The 23,349-nt window shown below is 47.2% G+C and overlaps 1 protein-coding gene across 1 annotated transcript in view; it reads right to left on the bottom strand.

Annotated features, from left to right (window-relative positions):
- Positions 1–2,000: 2,000 nt before the first annotated feature.
- The window catches only part of TRIM71 (tripartite motif containing 71), a 52,820-nt gene continuing 31,471 nt past the window's right edge, over positions 2,001–23,349 (bottom strand). Inside the window, exons 2-4 of the mRNA XM_034663555.1 lie at positions 17,849–18,016; positions 7,204–7,338; positions 2,001–3,862 (exon numbers count right to left, since the gene is read on the bottom strand). Of these exons, the coding sequence (XP_034519446.1) occupies positions 2,411–3,862; positions 7,204–7,338; positions 17,849–18,016 (1,755 nt within the window). The 3' untranslated portion in view covers positions 2,001–2,410. The remainder of the gene's footprint in view (positions 3,863–7,203; positions 7,339–17,848; positions 18,017–23,349) is intronic.

The following is a 23,349-nucleotide window of genomic DNA, read 5'->3' as shown; positions in this document are numbered from 1 at the left end:
CAATGAAATTTTGTAAGCATTTGAAACCAGCTGTCTTTGGTGTTTGAAGGGTGGTTTGTTGGGTGGCTGGGGGTGGGGGGGGGAGATCAGCACCCAAGTTATTTCCAAAATAATAAACAATAAAAATGTTTAATTACACAAACTCTTTACCGAAGAACTTAGAACCTAGGGGCAAATAAAAGGCAACCGAACAGGAACTGAAGAAAGATTCAAAATTAAATGCTTCAATAAAAGAAAACGCAGTTTTACAAAACAAGATTTCCTGACGCCTCTTCACCCTGAAACACAGCAGCTGGGAGGCAGCCGTCTGACGCAACTTAACAAATTTTGGATGCTTTACTGCGTGCGGTTCTCCTTTATGAAGTGAGGTTTTTTTTTCCCATTTTGGTCATTCAGAAACCTTAGAACTAAAGCAATGGGGAGAACACAGGGTACCCTGAAGTGGTAAATGTCCAGAAGAGCTGGACGACAAAACCAATGTAATTGACTTGCTACACTGCCTTCATCAACTCCTTTTCTTTTGGGATGACAGAAACAAATTGCTCCATGCGTTACTTCCTTCGGTTCATTTAAAACTCCATCTCTATCGCAAGGGGACTTTCTCTTAAATACAGGAACAGAAACTGATGTCAGTTGTTCTGTTCTGGAAGCCCCTGTCTTCCGAGAGCATCTCTGGCTCCTGAGGCATGCTACTCCGGAATTTGGTTCTTATTCAGCACCTGGGGGAATGCAGGGACCCATACAGGTTCTCACAAGCAGGAGATCAGCTATGCCTACTTTCCACTTGAAAGACAGATAACGCCCAGAAGCACAAGGCCTTGTACACATGTCCAGCTTACTACAAACCAACCCTGTAAAGTGACGGATGCCATCCCACTCAGTTCCGCAGCGGGAGCCTGGCTTAAATTTTCATTCTTTGGTACCGAGACAGAGGGGTAACAAAAGATATTACGCCCTACATTTTGGGTTGGGGCAATTGGTTTACAAATCTTTTACATTCAAAGGCCTTTGGGGAGAAAATTCACGTTAACCATGAGGCCCTACTGCACGGCTCAGGAGCAGACCACTCTGTGAAAGTGACCTGAGCAGAGGGTGTAGGGATGGGCTGTTCCTATTAATTTGACTTTCAAACATTCTATTTCCCTGAACTTCCAAAGCAGGAAAAAATTGTGCTTTTAAAGGAAAAGTTCATTCCTTGGCCTACTCTTCTTAGAAAAAGAAACATCTAGCATTATTAACAGAACAACAGTCAAGCCGGGGCCGGGGACTGACCTCCACCCTCCTGCAGAGTTTGGGGGTGGCCTGTTGCTTTTTCATGGTCTCTACGGACCACCTCGGCACACGCACGCCCGCCCACACTAAGTCCACAGGCCCGGAAGGTCTGACGCCTTCTTTCTGAGAATGAGGCTGATTTTCTTCTTCCTTCCAATGAACTTTACACCCAATAACAAACTAAGAATACTTAACTTTTGAGAATACTTTTAATCAAAAATCCTAAGCTACATCTATTTTGTAGAAACCGAAGTGTGGAAAGAAAAGCTCTGGGTGGTGGCGTACAGTCCTCGGCTGTACTACTCTGGTGTAAGATGACTCAGTCGCACGCGCATGCACACACGCACACACACCATCCCTTAAAAGAAGAAAAGACTACATACCCTAAAACATGATAGAATAGTCTGCTTTTCTTGGCTAGCAAGCCACAGCCACATCCATATCTTCTAAGACTAAGAAAAGATGCTGAACAGGATGATAAACACACTGAGGTATTACAGGAGAACACAGTACAGTTCTCTGTTGCAGCATTAAAAAAAAAAAATTAAAAAATTAAAAAAAAAAGTTCCTAAAAAGATCAAGATCACAACACAATCTAATCCCATAAACACAGTATTCTCCGGAACACAAATACTCTATAATTCAGCATTTTAAATCTTATTTTTCCACATTTTATAGTTTTTCTTTTTTTTTCTTTTTTTTTTACTTAGTAGTTCTTTCATGTTTCCTTGGCTCAATCTACAGAATACACCCCACCGCACATCCAGTGCCCCCCCAGCCACAGAGATGCCAGGCTTGTGCATATCACGCCCCACAAAGGGTCAGAGGGGAACGTGAACTCCACTGAGTGAGGGTGGGGAGGAGGGCAGAGGGCCTGCTGGAGAAGGAAATGTAAAGATTTATGAGGTAGATAGAAATTATCACGTCACAGGCTCAATCCCTGCAGAAAAGGTAAGTACATTCATCTGTAAAAAAATAAAGATGAGGTAGGACTTAAGCAATGTTATACTCTTCTTGTTCTCTTTAAACAAAAGAAAAAAAGAAATTTCCCTGAGACTGTTTCTTCTTTGAAATTCAAAAGGAGAGAGAGAGAGAGAGACGCACGCACAGCCCAAACACGGAAGCCTAGAGAACGTGATTAGAAGATGAGGATCCGATTGTTGCCGAAGTCCACCACCACGATCATCCCGTCGGGGGTCACCGCGATGCCAGACGGGCGGTCCATCTGCCCAAAGCCACTGCCTTGGGCGCCAAACTTGCACAGGAAGCTGCCGTTGGACTCGAACATCTGCACCCGGTGGTTCCTGGAGTCGGCCACGATGATGCGCCCCTCCTGGTCCACGGCCACTCCCTGTGGGCGCAGGAACTGCCCATTGCCAGTGCCCTCGGAGCCCAGGAAGCGCGCAGACTGGCAGTCGGGGTGGATAACCAGGAGCCGGTGGTTGTTGAAGTCGGTGACCACCAAGTGGCCCTCCGGGTTGAAGGCCACGCCCCGGGGGGAGTCAAAGTGCTTCCAGAGAGCCCCCTCGAAGCCGTACTTATTCAGGAAGACGCCATCGGGCCCGAACAGCTGGATCCGGTGGTTGCGGGTGTCAGAGACCAGGATCTTGCCCTCAGAGTTCACCGCCACGTCCCAGGGGTAGTTGAACTGCCCGTTTTTGGTTCCCTTCTCACCAAACTTGAGCAGGAACTGGCCCTCGAACGTGAAGACCTGGATGCGATGATTGTCCTTGTCGGCCACCACAATCCTGCGAGAGGCGTCGCAGGCCACGCCGGCCGGCCGGTCGAACTGCCCGGGCCGGGAGCCCAGGGTGCCGAATTTGTGGTGGAAGGCGCCACACGGCTTGAACACCTGGATGCGGTTGTTGCTGCGGTCGGCCACGACGATGTAGCCCTCCTTGTCCACACTCACACCCCACGGGCGGCACAGCTTGCCGTCACCGTCGCCCTCGCTGCCGAAGCTCAGGCCCGGGAGCCCGATGCCCGCGTAGCTGCGGCCCGACTTGACCACCACCTTGAAGGGACTGTTCTCAATGTGCTGGTTGCACATGGTGACCGACACCAGGTGCTCGCCCTCCAGCTGCGGCCGGTAGCTCACCACGTACGTCCCGTTCTGCTGGTCACTCACCTCGGCACCAAACAGGTTGCCGTCAGGGCCCAGGACCACGGCTGACATCAGGTCGCCCCCTGAGAGGCGAGGCTCCCCATCGTGGTCATAGCCAATAACGGTAAAGGAGGCCATCTTACCCTGGAGGGCCCGCTTGAGGCCGTCGCCCGTGGCTTTGGTGAGAGGTGCAAAGGCCCCGCTGCTGACAAAGCCGAAAGACTTGATGGCGAGGTACAGGGCCTGGTCGGGGGGCGTGAACATGACGCGGTCGTCTTCCTGGGGCTGCAGGAAGCTGCGCACGGTCTTCAGCTCCTGCACCTGGGCCAGCATGCGGTCCCGGGCCAGCAGGACATCCAGTGCCCGACCCTCTTCCAGGACCTGCTGGACGGCACTGATGGTGCTCTCGAGCTTGCTGAGGCTTTGCCGCAGCTTCTCCACCTGCAGGTACAGGGACTTGGCTTTCACCTGGCGGATCTTCTCCACCTGCAGAGGGGAGAGCAAGGAGAGAGGGCAGAGGCTTTGAGGCAAGCAAAAAAACCCGACACACCACCTGCCACGGATCGTGAGTAAGTTACCCTCAGACCCACAGCAACAACCGGTCCGTGCTCTTAGGAATAGCAAAGATCCAAGGACAAAGAAAGGCTAAGGGACTGTGCCAATCACCAGAGAAGACTGCACACAGACAACGACCTGCAGCGCAGGATCCTGGACTGGGGGTGCCGAGGTTAAAGACTGCTGGGGGGCGCCTGGGTGGCACAGCGGTTGAGCGTCTGCCTTCGGCTCAGGGCGTGATCCCAGCATTATGGGATCGAGCCCCCCATCAGGCTCCTCTGCTATGAGCCTGCTTCTTCCTCTCCCACTCCCCCTGCTTGTGTTCCCTCTCTTGCTGGCTGTCTCTATCTCTGTCAAGTAAATAAATAAAATCTTAAAAAAAAATAAATAAATAAAAATAAAGACTGCTGGCACACTGACCAGGGGCCGGGCACTAGACACCGGCACGCTACCAAGATTGAACTTCCTGATTTTGAGCACCTGTGATGATGGACGAGACCGCCCTTGCTCAGAGGAAATAAACACAGAAGTATCCAGGGGGAAAGAGGCCTCCTGACTCCAACATGCCAACTCACTCTTGCTCGAATCATATACAGAGTAGGATGAAAATGGGGCAAAATGCAAATAATCAGTACATCTGGGTGAAGGATATAATGGAGTTCTTTTATTATTCCTGTCACTTAATAAATATAAATATATTTATATATATTTATAAATATAAAAGCTAAGAACAGCCATATAACTAATGTTTACTGAGCACCTGCTTTGTGCCAGGCACTGGAGGTGCATAATGACCAGCAGAGAACACGGTCCTTGCCCTCACCAGCAGGACTTCCCAGGAGACTAATGCACAAGGCCGGTCTTGCGCTCCCTCCTGGAGGGCTGAGTTTTCAGCACAGCTACAGAGCCTGCGATCTCTTCAATGATTTCTGCTCCTCTCTACCACCCCTGCCCCACCCCACTCCCCTGCCCGGGAGAGGGGGGAGGGGGCCTGTGTGTGGACAGAGTGAAGGGATTTGATGAGAACCTAATTCAAGATGATAATCTATACCTCCCCGCCCTGCCACGCTTCCCATCGTCCTCTTCGTGGTTTTCTGTCTTCACAGGGAGCCTGAAAGGCCACACGCCCCAAATTTGGACATAGTAAGCCTTTGGAAACCACTGGCCTGTAGTATTTCCAGAGAAGCCCTCTCATTGCTGTAATATATAAACCTGAATTCTGACCTGCTAAAATAATTCTGCTACTGAGGTTCCCAAACCCACAATTTGGGAATGTGGGATTTTGTGTGACCAATGAAACAGAGCCACTTCTCCATTCTTTTGCATTAAATCAGTAAAAGTCCTCCAATTCAAAGTGATTTCCCCTGTGTAGAGGATAAATGTGTCACCCAGCTGATTCATGCCATCTTGTAGAGAGAACCAGGACTTCTGAGAGCTCTACTAATCAGAATGCTACAGAAAGTCTATTTCAGAATAACGCTCCACTATTGGGGAGGCCTGAATTTCAGTTAGATTCTCCCTCGGGGGGAGGGGGGATGATGATGTGATTTTTGACCCATTAATGCTTTTCCATCTGCCCACTTTGGAAGCAGGACACGTATGTGCTGAGGGGCCCATGTGGGGACAGATCAAACAGCAGCTTTGTCCTTTGGTTTTGCATTGGGCCAAACCTCTGGGCTTTGGTCTGGATTCCTCAACTAGGTAGTTGCAGCTAATCCCACAAGGCAGCCAAGTCCACTGGAAATCTGTAAGCCACAAGCATGAGTGCATCTGGATACCCAAAACTGGGTCACCCGGCACTCAAATACCTTCAGGAATGGGAAGTGCAAGAAAAAAAAGAAGTGTAACAAGGACATGGCATGGCAGAGACAGGCAGGAAAGCTTTGCTGGGAGGGGCAGAAAAGTTACTAATTAGTAAAATAGAGTGGGACTCCCACAGGATTTGGGGGAGGTACCATAATAAAAAGTAAAGACAAATGGGACTGAGGTGTGTCCAGAATGAACATGCATATTTTGGAGGTTACCTGAGAAGGAGTGTTCAGAAATGGATTAGAAACAAAGTATGTTACACAAAGAGACCGACTCTTCTCCCAAATTTGCTTCTCCAAGACTAAAAACTTGCTTCCCATGCCTCCTGAAAGAGAACTGCCTTTGGGGAGAGGACAGGAGTCGGCCTCACAGGAGGGAGGGTACCTAAGGTGAGATCTGCAGAAACTCCTTTGCACAAAGGCCTTTTCATCAGCAAATCCAGAAGAGCAAGTTTGTGGCAGAGTTCACCAGAGAGCTCTCAGGTTGCATGAAGTGGGCCCCTTTCAGTTATAATTAACATTCGTGGGTGGCATGAGCCTGGCAAACCATGGGGGCATGTGAGTGTCTGGAAATCATGTCAGGCCCACAAAGGTGCCTGCATAAAATATGTGCTGAATTAAATCTTAAAAGATTTTTTTCTACCCAAGGATTCTTCTCGTCTCGTCAAAAGGCAACTGAGCCATATTCCTTGAGAGGTCAGCAGAGGCAGAAAGCAATTAGTTATGAGCTAACTAAGTGAAAATGCAAGGCAAAACCCAACATAGCCTTCCAGAACACTTGAGGGCATAGTGATTGGTGAGAATCACTTTCAGAAACTGAGATCCCATCTTCACCTCTGCATAGTTTAGATGATTAAAACGAGCATGCACACACCTAAGTGCACCCTTTAATCAGCTATGTGTACAGTCTTATTCACGCATTAAGAGAATGTCATTATAGAGTTGAATTGACTTGAGGCATATTCTCCCCACTTCCTGGGGAGGGGTAAAGATCAGAGAAGAAAATGTTGGTTTGAGGACTTGGGAGGGGTAACTAAACAGTACACCAGCGTGCTCGGCACTCTTTCCTGCTGCATTCGCTCGCTGCCCTCCCTAGTGGAGGGCTGGTTTTCCATAAGGGGTCAGGAAGGGCAACCAGGCAGGACACCAAAAATAAAGATACTTCCTAGCAGCCTGCTTTCCTAACAACAGTCTCGACCGCGCCCCCTTCTGTCTTCTTGAGAGTGTGCAACATAAACCGTGAGGCTCCTTCCACTCCTGGGAACCCAACTACTTCTGAAAAGGCTTCCTGTGGCTGCAGTGCTCAGATGGCACCTACAATGTTACAGGGACCCTCGCATCTTCCTGCCAACAAACTTCATGGAAAACCTCCAAGTGTTCTAAATTCTGGGATCTGACATGAGAATCCTCGTGGCTTTGCTGCAGTTCACTGAAAAACTGCAGGCCAGCCAAGGAGGCCGTTACCTTCCACAGCAGCTCGCACTCCCGCTCCTCCAGGGCCTTCTTGTGCCTTGCCGTCACGGCTTTGACCTCCGACTGTACCACCTTTGCCTTCATCTCCACCTGCTCCGCCACCGTCTGGGCCTGCTCGATGCTCAGCTGGAAAAGCACAACAAGCTCATGGCATTAGAAGGACCTCCACTCCTCAGGCAATACATTTAAGTCTGCTTGTCTCAAACCCGAAGAGCTAGGAACACGCTGGGCCCCAAGACCACTTGATCCACTTCCCTGGTAAGCAGGCTGGCAGGCAGGCAGGTGAGGAGAGCACGGCACCTGTCTGACATGTAACTGAAGGGACTGCTGGGAAGCTCCGGGTATCTCTGTACGGGAAACAGCACCTACACGGTGAGTGTCAGCACTAACAAGAGCTTCTCTGACCCAGTGAACCCAGTGTAGTCGGGTTCAAGCCGAAAAGTGGGAACGAGGACTGGATGTGCAATGTACCACTCCCACCACACGAACCACTTCCCACAGACTTTTTGGCCTTCCTCACCACCTGGGAAAACCCCACAGGCTGGTACAGCGCTCAGGTCAAGGTGCATCATAGCTGCAGGCCAGCAGGTAGCCATCATGTTCCTGTCACATCATTAGCAGCACAGCTCATTCCGACCCCAAATGACACTGGGGATACTGTCTAATCTGAAGAAACCATGCATTCCATGCCCTGTGGTCAGCCAGCTTGCCAGACCATCCCTGCACCATCACACGCCCCACCCTGTACCACCCTCTAGGTAAATCAGCCAGTTTAATCAGACGTATTATTATTCATAAAAAATTAATCAAGACAGAAGGCCCAGTGTTTTCATTAATATTACATGATGTGTCTTGAAAAGCCACAAGGATTTCTTTGAGATACTGAGATACTAATTCAGGGATTCCAAACTGCTAATGTGCAACAGGTCATAGGGTGTTAGGTCCTATATCAGGAGGGGCCTAGAGAAGCACACAGGGTTTGGAGCCTGGTCTGGGTTCAGGAATCGCTCATGGCTGACCAACCATGAGTGTGCCCTGGACCAAGGGGTTCCAGCATGTGGAGCACATCTACAACTGAGGCCACTTGGGCAAAGCAGGCTGGACAGTCGTCCTAGGAGTCCGGTAACCCAGCGTCAAACCCAAGCTCCATGTCCTACTATTTGCAAGACCCCTGGCAAGTGCCTAGCCTTCTGCAACCTTGGCAAATAGGAGGAAAAGACAGGATAATACATGGAAGGAGCTCAGCACAGCAGCTCGCAGAGTAAAACATCGAGATTACCAACAGTGCTCAGCTGAGAAACACTTGCAATAATAAGGCTACAAGCATCCTTTCCCTTCATCCCACCTAGCTCCCGTCAGACAGGTTCGGTCATGTAGCCAGGCCTACTCACACCTCCTGACCCATTCTGCATTTAAATTGTGGTAAAACAGGTAGAACATAAAATGTACCATAACTGACATTTAGCACACTCCACGCTGTGTAAGCATCACAACCACCCAGCTCCAAACACTTCCATCATCAAAAGGAAGCTTCCATACCCATTAGGCAGTTCTTCTCCATCTCCTCTCCTGCTCCCCCATGGCAACCACAATCTGCTTGGTCTCTACACTGTTGCCTATTCTGGATATTTCACAGAAATGAAATCAAACAATACATGAGCAAGCCTTATTTGTATGAATATGCTTTTTATTAAACAGCAGTGACTCAGTCACTTACAACTGGGGAACCCCCCTTCATCTTCTCAGTCTAGAGGATACACCAATGGCACGGAAGTCACACCCACACTGAAGCTGCCCCCAACCCACCCACGGCTGCCGTGGCTAACTGCTTGTGGCATTCTCTGCCCCAATCCCTGTGAGGCCTAAAGATCAGAGGTGGCACTTGGACTGATCTGGAATGCTCATAGACTATCCATGGCCTGGAATGTCTTCTCGTCCAAATTCACCCTAAATTTCAAAACCCACTCAGATGCCACTTCCTTCCTGAAACTGGCAGTGAAAGACACCTTCCCATCACGTTTCTGTTCCACCTTTCCTACCCTGTCCCAAGCGTCATGACATACCAAACTACGTGCGGTTAGGTACAAAGACCATGATACACAGCCACTGGGTTGTGTGCACCAGGAATGATCTCTATATATTTTACACCTGCTAACTATCTATGGCCATAACCATATTTATCAAAGCAGCAGTTAACTATATTGGGTTAAATAATGTCTCTCCCAAATTCAGACTGACTAGTTAAGAAGAGGTCATACTGGACTAGGGGGAGTCCTATATCCAATGCCTGAAAATTACTTAAGGCCATATGAAGACAGGCACGCAGAGGGAAGACCACGTGAAGACAGAGGCAGAAATGAGGAGTGATGTAGGTAACAAGCCAAGGAAAACCAAGGATTGCTGGCAACTACCAGAAGCTTGGAAAAAGCAGGGTAAGAGTCTTCCCTACAGCCTTCAGAGAGCACAGCCCAGCTGACACCTTGATTTGGGGCTTCTAGCCCCCAGAACTATGTGAGAATAAATTCCTACTATTTTAAGTCACCAGTTTATAGTAATTTGTTAGAGCAGACCTAGGAAACAGTAGCAAACTGATGCAGATGGAAATATCCAAATTACCAAAAAGATTAAAAAAACTGGACTGACCAATCAGTGAATGCGTATAAGCAGGTCTCATAACGGACTTGGCAGATTTCAAATGTCTCAGGCGGTCGGGATTGATTTAGAAGATGGGAAACCTCACTAGACATTTAAACAGAGATAATTTAACATAGAAAATGGGGTTGAACAGGAAGTGGAGAACTGCCAGGGCAAAGGGCACTGGAGGATGACAGACAGACCATGCCTGCAGTCAGCAGTGGCCACCCTTGGTCCAAGATAACTAAGAGAGGGGAGTAGGGGTTACAGGTAGGGACCAGGGGCCGTGCCCAGCTCATTCTGGAAGCGGCTGAAGCTGGAAACTGGAGCTAACCTCCTGTTTAGGTGAAAAACTGCTGCCAACAAGAACAGGAAGTCAAAAGGAAGAAGGAAGTCCCTTTTCCCAACGTCTGGAACTGTGGTTTGAAGTGCAGCAGCCCAGCACCACATGGCACTAGTGGGAAGGGGTTGGTGAGATGGAGAGAACTTAGGAACCCACACCCCTGTCTTCCGAGGTGTCGGTATTACTGAGCACTAGCTGGTGTCCGAGTCAATACGCGACTGAGGCAACCCAGCCTTTGTCCATTTATTTCTTAGCTTCCTCAGTGGAAAGCAGAGGCAGCCAAGTGCTTTCTATTTATACCAATGCCATATTACTTACCCAACGGATTCTCCATAAAAACCAGAAGAAACAGAAGTTAACAGGCCTACATTCCCTGCAGGAGAGCGCAGTGACCACCCCCTCTGCGTAGCAAGTGGGTTTACACAGCAAATGTCTGTCTACTGACCTCTCCGCCTACTGTCTCCTAGCCAGGCTTGCTCCCTCATGTTTTCTACTAGGTCCCTAGCAGGCCCTTGGGTCTGGAATTCCCATTCTAGGACAAGAACTGTGTCTTCCATCTTTTAATCAGGTAGAAGGGGTACAAAGCCCTTACTGTAATTTGAGGGATCCCCAAGTGTGTAAGGATAGGATCATTCCTAGGGTTGAGAGTCATAAAAGCCCTATGTGTCGAGACAAAAAATAGAGTTTTCTTTTCCAAATCATACACAGTCCCGTCAAGCACTGCATTCCAAGATGTGCAGACCAGGACCTGCCAAACTAGTTCCCATTATCTAAACAGGGCATTTGAAGGAAAAAAGAGGCAGGTGGGGTGGGGAAATGACAGTAGGTAAAGGGCTGAGTAAATTTCAAAAACAGAAACATACAATTTGCAATAAGGAGGGAAAATAAAAAATTACCCAATAGGCAATGGGGCTTGAGGGGGAAAAAAGTTATCTTTTAGATGTTAACAGATCCAATCAAACACCTGAAAGCTGAGCGTCTCAATCTGGGCAGGCAAATGAATGCATGCCAGCTGAGTGCGGGCCACTTAGTACAGAGGAGGCAGAGGCCACCTGGGTTTCACAGGGAAGAGCACAGAAAGCGACTGATGATATCTGCTAGGGGAAAGTGAGGTGGCCAGAGGACTGGTATGGAGAGTGTTCTGATAGGGGCGCCTGGGTGGTTCAGTCAGTGAAGCTCCTGACTTCAACTCAGGTCATGATCTTGGGGTCTTGGGATGGAGCCCCACATCAGGCTAACCCACTCAGCGGGCAGTCTGGTCGTCCCTCTCCCTCTGTCAAATGAATTGAAGTGAGGGGGGAAAAAAAAAGGAACGAAAAGAAAAGAAAGTGTTCTGATAGGCAGAACATGACAGAATGCAAATGTCACCGACAAACTCACAGACCACAAAACCAGATATGTGTACTACTTTAGTTCACTCTGAAGTGTAATTTTATCACACTTTATACCTCTGAAACTATGAGTCATCTTAAAACTGTCAGTGCACTTTTCCCTTTGTTAGGTGTATTTACAATCAATGGTGTCTTAAGTGTGACTGAAAAACCAAGGCTCTCTTTACGTGCAGAGCAACTGTATTCTTGTTCCTGGTTATGGGCATCTCCCCCACCTCAGGGGATCAGCGCACCATATGAAAAGCTCTAATTATGTTAAGTGGCCAAAATGTTATATATCCAGGAAGACTCAAAGTGAAAGTAAGAGAATGTTTTACAAAGCAATAAAAAATGAGTGGTTAGCCTTAAAATACTGATGAGGTACACTACAAACATCTTTCACGCTTCCTTTGTTGTACTAACTCTAGACCCTTATGACAGTCCATTCCTTTTACGGGACCAAATAGAATTAATTGGGAGAATTTACTTCTGCTTGTTTTTTCTAGAACTAAGACTCTCAAGCTAAATACAGACAAAGCAGTGAGTCTCTCACAGTTGTAACTTAGGAAATGTGGTTCATAGTCAACTGTACATCTGACACGTTTAATTTAATAATGGATAAATGTTCCTGGTTGAAGAAAGGGAATGGAGCGCCTAATAGTTTCTTCTAAACAAAAGCTGGAAAATGGAAATGAAAACACACAAGTCCCAAGTTGTCCTGAGTTCAGATACAGTGTAAAAGGTCACTGATACTCACTAAGGGTGGTGTGAAGTTGGTAAGAACTTAAATCTGCCGGCAGATGGGGTGTGGCCAGTGGCCTTTATTTCTGTGATGTGCTCATCCTTATTCATTTGGTCCAAAGGACGCTTCCGATCAGTGCCATCCAGGCATGGTGCCCACGGAGTGAAGGACACTAGGCCAATCAAGGGCCCTTCCCTGAAATTTTACAAATGGAGGTTCCAACTTCTCCCTCCATCCCAAAAGGGAAGAGGAGAGGAAAAAGGAAACTCACTCTTTCCCCAGGATGGCTTGCTGGAACAATAAGACTGAAGAGATGCCCATGCATGCCAACCATGTTCAACAGCAGAATGAGGTCACCATGGAGAGAGGCAGAGCTAAGTGACAGATTGCTGGCCTCAAGGTCTGAATCCCTGGACACCTGAAGCCTGATCCATCCATATTCTCCTACTTGGTCACCTGAGACTATTCATTTCCTTTCATTCAACTGCAACCAAGGATCCTAATTAAGACAGCAGAGGCAAAATGTTATTTAGGTCATGGTGTATTAAAGTTCTTCAACCTTCCTGCTCACATTTGTGTATATATTGTGTGAGAATGCATAGCTGCCTCCCAAATGAGAGGCCCATCAGTTTTGGGTTCAAACTACAATTCCTCAACTCAATTGTTAGTATGACTTCTGGAGGGTTACTTAATATCTTTCGAGCAAAGTTTTCTCTCTGCAAAATGGAAAGAATGACACCCAGACCTCAGGCTTTACAGAAAGTGCCTGTTTCAGTGCCCTCAGTAAACAGGGACTGTTAATCCTTATGAAAACAGAGGCCTATGGTTAATAAGATTTGGGATCGTGGGCATAGCAACTACATTTTGTTCTTCCATTTCCATATTTGTAATAGTAATTTGTGATAAAAAAAAAAAAGGTTTCTTGATCTACTTTCTGGGCTAGTGTATATAAATTCATATAAAACAGTAGGCATTCTCAGCATTTCTTGTGGTCAACTTTCCATCATGGCAAGGAGTTCCTGCAGGTTACATGGTCTATAAATGTTATCAAACAGGGACACCTGGGTGGCTCAGTCCTTACGCATCTGCCTTCGGCTCGGGTCATAATCCCGGGGTCCTGGGATCGAGCCCCGCATCTGGCTTCCTGCTCGGTAAGTAGCCTGCTTCTCCCGCTCCCTCTGCTCCTCCCCCTGCTTGTGCACTCTCCCCCTGCCCCCCGTTGAATGAATAAATTAAAAATCTTTTAAAAAAATAAATAAAGAGTAATCGAACAAAAACAGATGTTAGGGAACCAAAGTAGTCCAGAAAGTCTAGATGAATTTCCATTTTCATTTACAAAATTTTTAAAAAATTATGCTTAGTCATCAAGCTCAGTCCTCCTAATCTTTGTGCTAAATGGTACAGTATCTATCACTTTTGTTTAACACGAAGAGTACTAATGTTTTTTTTTTAACCACATAGGCAACTTATGTCCAATAAAGGACTCATCACTCTTATCATGACTATTGACTTTCTACTATTATCAGATGAAAAGTAACAGAAAGTTCTATCTTATTTAAGGCTATAGTGAACTTGGATAAAAACTCCCCCGCAAATGACTAAAATTAACAACACAGGAAACAACAGGTGTTGGCAAGGATGCCAAGAAAGGGGAATGCTCTTACACTGTTGGTGGGAATGTACACTGGTGCAGTCACTCTGGAAAACAGTAAGAAGGTTTCTCAAAAAGTTAAAAACAGAACTACCCTATGATCTGGCAATTGTACTACTAGGTATTTACCACAGGATAGAAAAACACTGATTTGAAGGGATACATGCACCCTGAGGTATATAGCAGCACTACGAACAAGAGCCACAATATGGAAAAAGCCTAAATGTCCATTAACTGATAAATAGATAAAAAGAAGTGATACACACACACACAGACACACACACTCAGCCATCAAAAAGAATGAAATCTTGCCATTTGCAACGATGTGGATGGAGCTCAAGTGTATTATGCCAAGTGAAATTCACCAGCCAGAGAAAGACAAATACTGTATGATTTCACTCATATGTAGAACTTAAGAAACAAAAGAGATGAACATGGGGGGGACAAAAGAGAGGCAAACCAAGAAACGGACTCTTAACTATAGAGAACAAACTAAGGGTTACTGGAGGGGAGATGGCTGAGATGGTGGGCTACATGGGTGATGGGGATTAAGAAGGACACTTGTGGAAGATCGGTAGGAGAAGGAGGGGAAGAATGAAGGGGGGTAAACAGAAGGGGGAATGAAGCATGAGAGACTGTGGACTCTGGGAAACAAACTGAGGGCTTCAGAGGGGAGGGGGTGGGGGAATGGGATAGGCTGGTGATGGGTAGTAAGGAGGGCATGTATTCCATGGTGCACTGGGTGTTATACGCAACTAATGAATCATGGAACACTGCATCAAAAACTGGGGATGTACTGTATGGTGACTAATATAACAAAATAAAAATTATTAATTAAAAAAAAAAAGGACACTTGTGATGAGCACTGGGTGTTGTCTGTTAAGCAATGAATCACTAAATCCTAAACCAGAAACTAACATTATCCTGTATGTCAACTGGAATTTATTTTTAAAAGATTTATTATTTATTCATTTGAGAGAGACAAGAGAGAGCAAGTGAGAACACAAGCAGAGGGTAGGGTCAAAGGGAGAGGGAGAAGCGGACTCCTTGCTGAGCAGGGTACCTGATGTGGGGCTTAATCCCAGGACCTCCGGGATCATGACCTGAGCTGAAGGCAGACACTTAACCGACTGAGCCACCCAGGCACCCCAACTAACTAGAATTTAAATACAAACTTGGAAGGAAAACAAACAAAACTTCCCTATAACTGATGTGTAACACTGGATTTTGGCCAATGGATATAAGAAGTGTTGTGCAAGCCTTCTGGGAAATCTCTATAGAAGGCTGGAGAATGCCTGTTTCCTTCCAACGGTCCAGAACATAGATGTGGCTTTTTTTAATCTTTTTTTTTAGATTATTTATTTGACAGAGAGAGAGAGACAGCCAGCGAAAGAGGGAACACAAGCAGGGGGAGTGGGAGAGGAAGAAGCAGGCTTCCAGCGGAGGAGCCTGACGTGGGGCTCGATCCCAGAATGCCGGGATCATGCCCTGAGCCGAAGGCAGATGCTTAACTGAGCCACCCAGGAGCCCCGAGAATATAGATGTGTTATCTTCAGATCCAGCAGCCATTTGTGGCCATAGTTCTAAGCAAAACTCACTTGTCCTCAATCTTTACCTCAACTTCCCTTCTCCCAAAGGCATGTGCTGGCATCAGAGAGTGAACTCAGAGGGAAAGATGGGCCATGGTTTTTTCTACCAACACCCAGGGGACTTCCTTCTCAACAGGTATGAATCTCTCTACTTTCGTTAGAGGGCTGCCAGATAGTCTTAGGAATGGTCAATGTATTGAGAGCCTGATAAGAACATTCAGACAGAAATCGTTAGCCAATCCTACCCCAATCTTCCGATCCCTGGCTGGGTGTGGATTCTGAAGAATCAGAACCAGAGCCACAAAAGGCTACCCCTCCCCTGCCCCACACAGTCTTAGTTACACAAGGATTTTCAAGGAATCAATTCACAACTGATGCAGGTGCACCTGGATTGGCCATACAGATTAACAACAAACTGAGCCTTCCACCTCAGCCCAAATACCCATCTGCCACTTGGCTCCTCCACCCAAAACGCCCCGTCAGGCACCACAGTACCAACTCACATTTGAACTTCATCCCGAGGTTCTTTTTTTTCCTTTTCTTTAAAAGATTTTATTTATTTGATAGAGAGGGAAAGAGAACACAGAGGTAGAGGGAGGAGCAGAGAGCCCAATGCAGGGATCAATCCCAAGACCTGGGATCATGACCTGAGCCAAAAGCAAGATGCTTAACCCACTGAGCCATCCAGGCACACCCCACCCCCGCAAGGTTCTTTTCACTACTCAACACAGCAGACTCTCAGCTAACACTGACTATATTTGCTGTGGAAAGTTAAGCACTGCAGACAAAATCTGCATGTCAACTTTTTTCTCCTCTCCACAAAAAGTTCAAATTTCCACCTCCAAGATTGTCACTTTAACCACAGAGCTCCCCCTAAGCTTCTAGCAAATTATGACAACTCATTTTTCTCTCCAGAGTGGCAGATCCCAGGAAGCGGAGAACACCAGCAATTCTCTCAAACATGTTTCAAGGACCCCTGAGTGTTCTCAATCTCCAAAGAGAGAAAGGGGTTAGTAAGATTATATCACAATGTGGGGGGCAGGACCCAGACACAGCAGGTCTTTAAGCTCCCCCAGGTGACGTGGACAGCTGCCAGAGTCCAGGAGACACCAGCACCTAAAGGCAATTGACCAGGTCCTAATGGCAGTGGGATGAAAAGGGAAGCCACAAACCACTTCATCTGCAGGAACAAGTTCACCAAAATAGAACAGAAATAAAATGAACTATGCACTAGTGGGGATGCTGGCAAACAATAATTTAAGAGCAACCAAGAGCCACTCCAAAGACATAAAAAAGAAAGCAGGCCTCTCTGGCATAAGATTATGCCAGAATGAGTCACTGCAGAAACACAGACTCTCAAACCTCTTAAGAATATGAGTTGAATATCAGATAATCTGACTCTTTTGAAAGTCTACTTCAGTATCATGCACAGGAATATGACAGCTGCTGAGAAACTTACTAAGACCTCCACCATCCTTCTGCCCCTTCTTTAGAGCACATGACCAATTCTTCACATTTCCAAAAAAACAGGGTCTTACTTTTTAAGCAATTCACTTATTCAAATACTCTAAGAATGTAAATAAACAACAGTTTTCCAATTTTTGCTCAACGACTAGCAATGTTCCCTGATTTTCAAATTTTATCCTACAGATAAGGAAAACACCTCATGATTTTTTCCTTTCTTAAAAACCTTGGCACCTGGACCAGACAAGAAGATTTTAAATCATTTCAGGCATGCCATCACTTGACTGTAAAAGAACTTCTCTATGCCCCAAAGTTATACATGTCCCTTCCTAACCCTAAAGGGATGGGGACGAAACAGAAACAAGGGTCTCAGTTACCAGGAGACTTCATTACTTAGGGAAGAGTTTGAAATAAACTTCTGTTGCTCACTTATTTTTCACCGATAAATAAATCTGAACAGCAGAGGTTATCTGTCTGGAAAGCATTAAGTACCCAGTCTTTCTGCAGTCCTGACTGAGGGATGCTAATGCCCACTTGCTATCTGGGGAGGGGGCTGGATGAGAAACAGGCAGATCATGTGGTGGGGGCCCAGCTAAGTGTCTGCAACAAGCCCTGACGGGATAGTCAACTTTGACCACACCCTTCTCATCTTCCTGTACCCTCCACCTCCCCAAGGGATTACTGCTGCGTTAATGTCACATGAGCTCACTTGGGTCATTGTTCCATGGCCCCCACACACTGGTGCCTGCCCAGTAATCTACACATGCCATCTGAAAGGGAGCGGGAAAGGTTTTATGTGCAAGAAGAACAAGGGAAACAGGTGAAGGGCGGGGAAGGACTGACCTGGATTGCCTGGCGGCCCTGCTGCGCATCGGCCAGCAGCTGGATGGTAAGTGCCCGCGAGTCCTGCAGCGCCTCCTGGAGGTAGATGAAGCTGTGGCCCCCATGCCTGCCCATCGTGCACTCACGACAGATGGGCACCGAGCAAGTGTCACAGTACAGGTGCAGCACCTGTGGACCAGAGAGCAGACAGGCATTAAGGGGAGATTCGGGACTAGTGGGGAGGGGGGCAGCCACAGGAGTGCCTGTGGATTCCAGACCCTCAGCCAACTCCTTCCCAATTAGTAAGCACACCTCTACAGAAAGAGGGAGCAGTGCAGTCAATGTGAACACAACTTGCCCTCCTTTCCCACCCCCTCAGCCCCAAATCAAGGAAAAAACAGCCAATTCCCTCTGTCCACTCGTTTCATTCAGAAGTATAACTGAGACACTCCAAAGACAAAGATAAAATAAAACAATCCTCCCAGCACAAGAGATTTTCCCCGTATCTCAGATTAATTACCCAGAAAAGTTCTAAGATTGTGTTTCCTTGCCTAAGATTGGTGGCCCAAACAAAAGTATATACCAGAAAATTTTGTTTTGCCACCCCAGTTTCTGGATCTGTGAAACAGGCTAGGAGCCACTATTAATCACCCTCCCACCACAGCTTGCAGCCGCCTCCCCATCAAGGAGATCAGCGCCAAGGGCAGAGCATGGTTCTCCCAGGCACTCAAGCAAGCTACAGGCTTAAGCTTCTGGAACGAAGGTGAAAAGCTAGTGGGGTAAGGTCAGCCAGCTTCTTGTCTTTCTTCTTCCTGCCAAGTTGTTCCAAGGAGTTGACCCTGTGAGGCAGCCCGTGCTGACAGAACTGCTTTATGTGATGTTCTGTATTTCCCTGGGGCCTAGCATGCTAGGAGGGGAGAAGGGCTGCCACAACCTCCACGCGCTGATAAATGAGGGGCTCTCAAGAGCGAAAGCTCCCTGGCACAGAAACTGGGCCAGTCTAGCTGTATCCCTCCAGAGAGCAGGCGCTTAGTACCACTCTCTGTAAATGTTTGCTGGATTGCTTTCGCGAGCAGCGCTTCAATTTGCCGCTGGTATACCTGCGTGTGAGGAAAAGCCAGCCAACACGCAACAGGCAGAGAAGCGGTGTCCGAGGGGCTGCTTTCCCATACACAATACGCTTAATCCCCAGATGAAGACAAGAGGTCATGACGTCTTAGGGCCACACAGCAAGCAGGGGCAGAACAGGGAGGCCAGCACGAGCCTTCTGAAGAGCTGGTTCCGAGACATGCCTGACACCAGCTCTTCACCTGAGCACTAGCACCGTACTAGGCGTTGTGAAGTCCAGGATGTGACCCTGGAGGCAAGGCGATTCTGTGTGGAACAGAACAGGAGCTCACCCTGGTCCGGAAGCAGGCAGAGTGTCACAGGACACAGAGATGGGGAGGGAGGGCTACAATGTTCCCATTAGAAAGACCCGCACAGAAAGGGCCCTGGTAGGAGAGAGAATGCTGCTTCTCTTCTCTTCGGGTTATTTTAAAGATTTACTTATTTATTTGAGAGCATGTGCTATCATGGGGGTGGGGGAAGGACGGAAAATCTCAAGCAGACTCCCCACTAAGCACAGAGCCCTGGCGTGATGAGATCATGACCTGAGTGGACAAGTGCCCCCCCCCAACCCTTCAGGTTATTTTATTAACTCACCAACACAATGGCACAGAGCACGTCCACTAGGAAACGAGCTCAGTCAGGGAAACAGGCCTTCTCCACTCAGGGTTCAGAGGGTGAAAAGGGAGGTGAGCGGATTAGACTGCTTCCCTGGGAACTTTTGGATTCAGAAATCAGGAAAGGGGGGCGCCTGGGTGGCGCAGTCGTTAAGCGTCTGCCTTCGGCTCAGGGCGTGATCCCAGCGTTCTGGGATCGAGCACCATATCAGGCTTCTCCATTAGGAGCCTGCTTCTCCCTCTCCCACTTCCCCTGCTTGTGTTCCCTCTCTCGCTGGCTGCCTCTGTCAAATAAATAAACAAAATCTTAAAAAAGAAAAAAAGAAATCAGTAAAGGATTTAGGATACTATGTTCCTTTTTTTTTTTTTTTTAAGATTTTTAAGAGGGAGCATGAGCAGGGGGAGCTGCAGAGGGAGAAGCAGACTCCCCACTGAGCAGGGAGCCCTGACATGGGGGGGGGGGTTGATCCCAGGACCCTGGGATCATGACCTGAGCCGAAGGCAGACGCTCAACTGACTGAGCCACCCAGGTGCCCAAAGACCAATCGCTTTTTAAAACAAGTTCGCCACGTACAGTTGATCTAATCTTTCTGATCTGATAAAGCTAAAATTCTCAAGCTAACCTTCAATACTAACCAAAAGATGCTGAACTGGATAAACTTGGGAGAAATTCCTGGACAGTCTCTTTTTACAATGTGGTGCTAAAGCAACGTCCGCTCCTGTTTCAACAACTCAACCTCCTGCCTTCCCTTTGCTCCCTCCATTTGTCATGGGAATAAAGGCATCACTCCTATGTTCATGTGAAGTGTGAAAACCTCCCATTTCCAGGTTCCTTTTAAATTAGAATAGAACATGTCTCTGAACCTTCTGTCCTCTGCCTCTGCCAAACAGCTACGCAATCTCCTCTATCTCTCTGAACAGCTGTGTGGACTGGCTGGAGTCCCCCTGCTTTCTTTAGTCTGTGCAAGCATAACTGCTCTCACTCGTACAGTGAGTGGAAAAGAACCTGAGGCTGTTAGCCCGAGTCTGGCACCATCTGGCCAGTCACCTGACTGGGCTTGTCTCATGTGAAACACGAGGGGTCTGGCTAGGTGCCTTAAGGAGACCACTCAGGGTTCAACCCTATCTCAGGGACTCAACGCCAGAAACCAAAAGGCTTTTAAATAATTCTGGGCCAAGCAAGGAAGCCAGGGGCCAATTATGTGACTGCAAGGAACCAAGGTGATTTTTCTGGGTTTTAGATGTTTACAATCCAGAGCCTGGATGACATTGTGCATAGGAGATATCCTGCAAATGGTAGGTTTCAAAGCATTCTGCAGAGGAAGTGGCCAGAAAAGAAACACGTGGCAGCAGGGTGCCCAAAGCCCCTGGCACTGGGCCCCTCTAGACACCTAGCCCTGAGAGCCCAGATACCTCTGAAGTGGGCAGTGGGGTCTCTGGATGCAATCCTGCCTGGCATCATTTCACAGAGGACTGATGCAGCCCTGAGTGCCTATAGCACACTGTGATTTTGGAGGCACCAGGGCACTGCAGTTGCAGGAGGACTATAGGGACGCTACAGAGGTGGGGCTGGTGCTGGGGGACTCCCAGCTGGTTGATAATAAAAGGCTATGGGTGAGTAAAACAACATAGTGGTGCTTATAATTAATAAACTACCGATTTTTAAAACAGCAGTATCCAAAAACCGAAAATATGGTCAATTTTTATAAACCATCTAGCTAAACTTTGGCACAAAACTTTGGCAAGACTTCACATTCCATTTAGAAGCCCCATATCTCCTCTACCTGAAATTTCTAAGGTCGAAAACCCACAATTTTATAGCTCGTGAAAACACCGTCAATAGGTAAGGGTACACATGGGTGCAATTCTCTCTGAAATAGCTGGAAGATTATTTTAAAAGAATATACTGGAACCCATGTCTTCCAAAAGGCTAGAAATGTGGCAGAGGCCATGAACTGTGGCTCCGGAAGGGGGGGGGGAGGAGTGGTCCTCAGGCGGCAGGAATTCCAGGGCCTGGAGCTGCCTGCTTGGGGCTTCCCGGGCAGATGCACGACACGCCCCCTCAAGCCCCCCTCCCCCCGTAGCCTGGCGACAATCTGGCTGCCCCAGCTGAATGGAGCAGGCTCGACCTCTGACCTTGCAAGTGACCACCCTCTTCCCTGCCCCCAGCTTCCAGAACGCCCCACCCACTGCCTTCCTCTCCCATAATTTCTAAAATACCAGGCAGAGACAAAGACCTAGGAATGTGGGCCCAGCAGGAGAGGAAGGAGGGAGGTTAAAGAAAAAATAAATAAATAAAAATACCAAGTAGGCAGGTTTACCTTAGCCAGTGCTTAAATAAAGTGCTTTGTTAATAAACAAGACTGTGTATGCATTTCTGGAAACCACTTTTTATACTACCTGTGATCCAACAAGGAACGAACACACACCCACCCACCCAGGGGACTCCTATGAGAGCACCATGCACCCTGAAAGAATGAGCTTCCAGTTTAAAATACAACTACCCACATCACTGAGGAATGTAAACTGAAAGGATAGAGGGGCTGCTGGCCGTGGAGATGCCCCAACTGAAATATAGGAACTGCTGTACACGTAACGTTTTTGAGATTTCTTTCACATCCCTTAAAACAACTGGGGGCATTTGGCCTCCCACATACAGGCCTCGACAAAAGGAGGTCACCCAGGCAAGAGGGTTTCTAAGCTTCCCACTACAGAAACGAAGTGGAGGATGGCGGGGGACAACCAAAAGCCTTACCTGTGTATGCTGCCCTGCACGCTCTCTAATAAAAAACCCGAAAACATTAAACCAAGAAGAAGGAGTAGAATCCAGCCAGTCTGAAACTAAGTCTATTAAATAACACCAAAACCAGGTTTTACTTGATTTAGGGAAAACAGAATGCCAGTGCTCCAAAACCACAGTCCACACCCGAGGAAGAGGTCCCTCCTCCTGCATCTCTGGCCACGTGCTGCTCCAGAGCTGTGATCTGGGGGCCCAAGGAAGAGGGGAAAGAAAGGAATCCGTACCCTCTGCATGCACAATCACTACCAGCTCAAGTTGGCAGAACCTAGCTGAGGGCAAGTTAAGGGTGGGGAGAGAGGCAGGGAGGGGCGAGATGTGCTGAAGCATTAAAAAAAATTTTTAGGAGGGTGCCTGGCTGGCTGGCTCAGTCAGTAGCATATAAGACTCTTAACCTCAGGGCTGTGAGTCTGAGCCCCATACTGGGTGTAGAGATTACTGAAAAATAAAGCCCTTATCCAAAAAAAAAAAAAACAAAAACAAAAAACTAGGGAACATATATGCATTTTTAGTGCAAAACAGTGTAAGTGCAAATAGCTTTTAAAATCTCCCAATTTCTCACTCAATTGTTTCTACTTCTTTATGTAACCATCTAAAAATATGTTAATTCTGTATTTTGAATTTTTTTAAAGACACAAATAGGAGTATATTACACCAGCCTTTTTTCACTTAACTATATTAACTTGGAGAAAGCTGCACGTTTTATAAATGGCTCCATGGTAGGTTGCCTGTGAATGTACCACAACTTATTAGTACCTGCTGATAGAATTTTAAAGCCATTTCCTGATTTAAAAAAAAAAATCACAAAAAATGTTATGTTGCATTATCCTTGTTCTTTATACATCTCCATTTCTTCCAATTTGGCAACACATACGATCACTACATCACTTGATGTGTGAGAAGGAAAATATACTTCCAAGAGTGGATAGTAAGGATTCCCAATCTTACTAACTTTAACTCCGCCCAAATGAAAAAAGAAGGTTTGCGCCCGTTTCTGTTCC

This window comes from Ailuropoda melanoleuca, chromosome 6 (genome assembly GCF_002007445.2).
Source record: "Ailuropoda melanoleuca isolate Jingjing chromosome 6, ASM200744v2, whole genome shotgun sequence".
In the NCBI taxonomy this organism is placed as follows: Eukaryota; Metazoa; Chordata; class Mammalia; order Carnivora; family Ursidae; genus Ailuropoda; species Ailuropoda melanoleuca.
The sequence above is the reverse complement of the archived record's forward strand: the minus strand, read 5'-3'. Positions and strand labels throughout refer to the sequence as shown.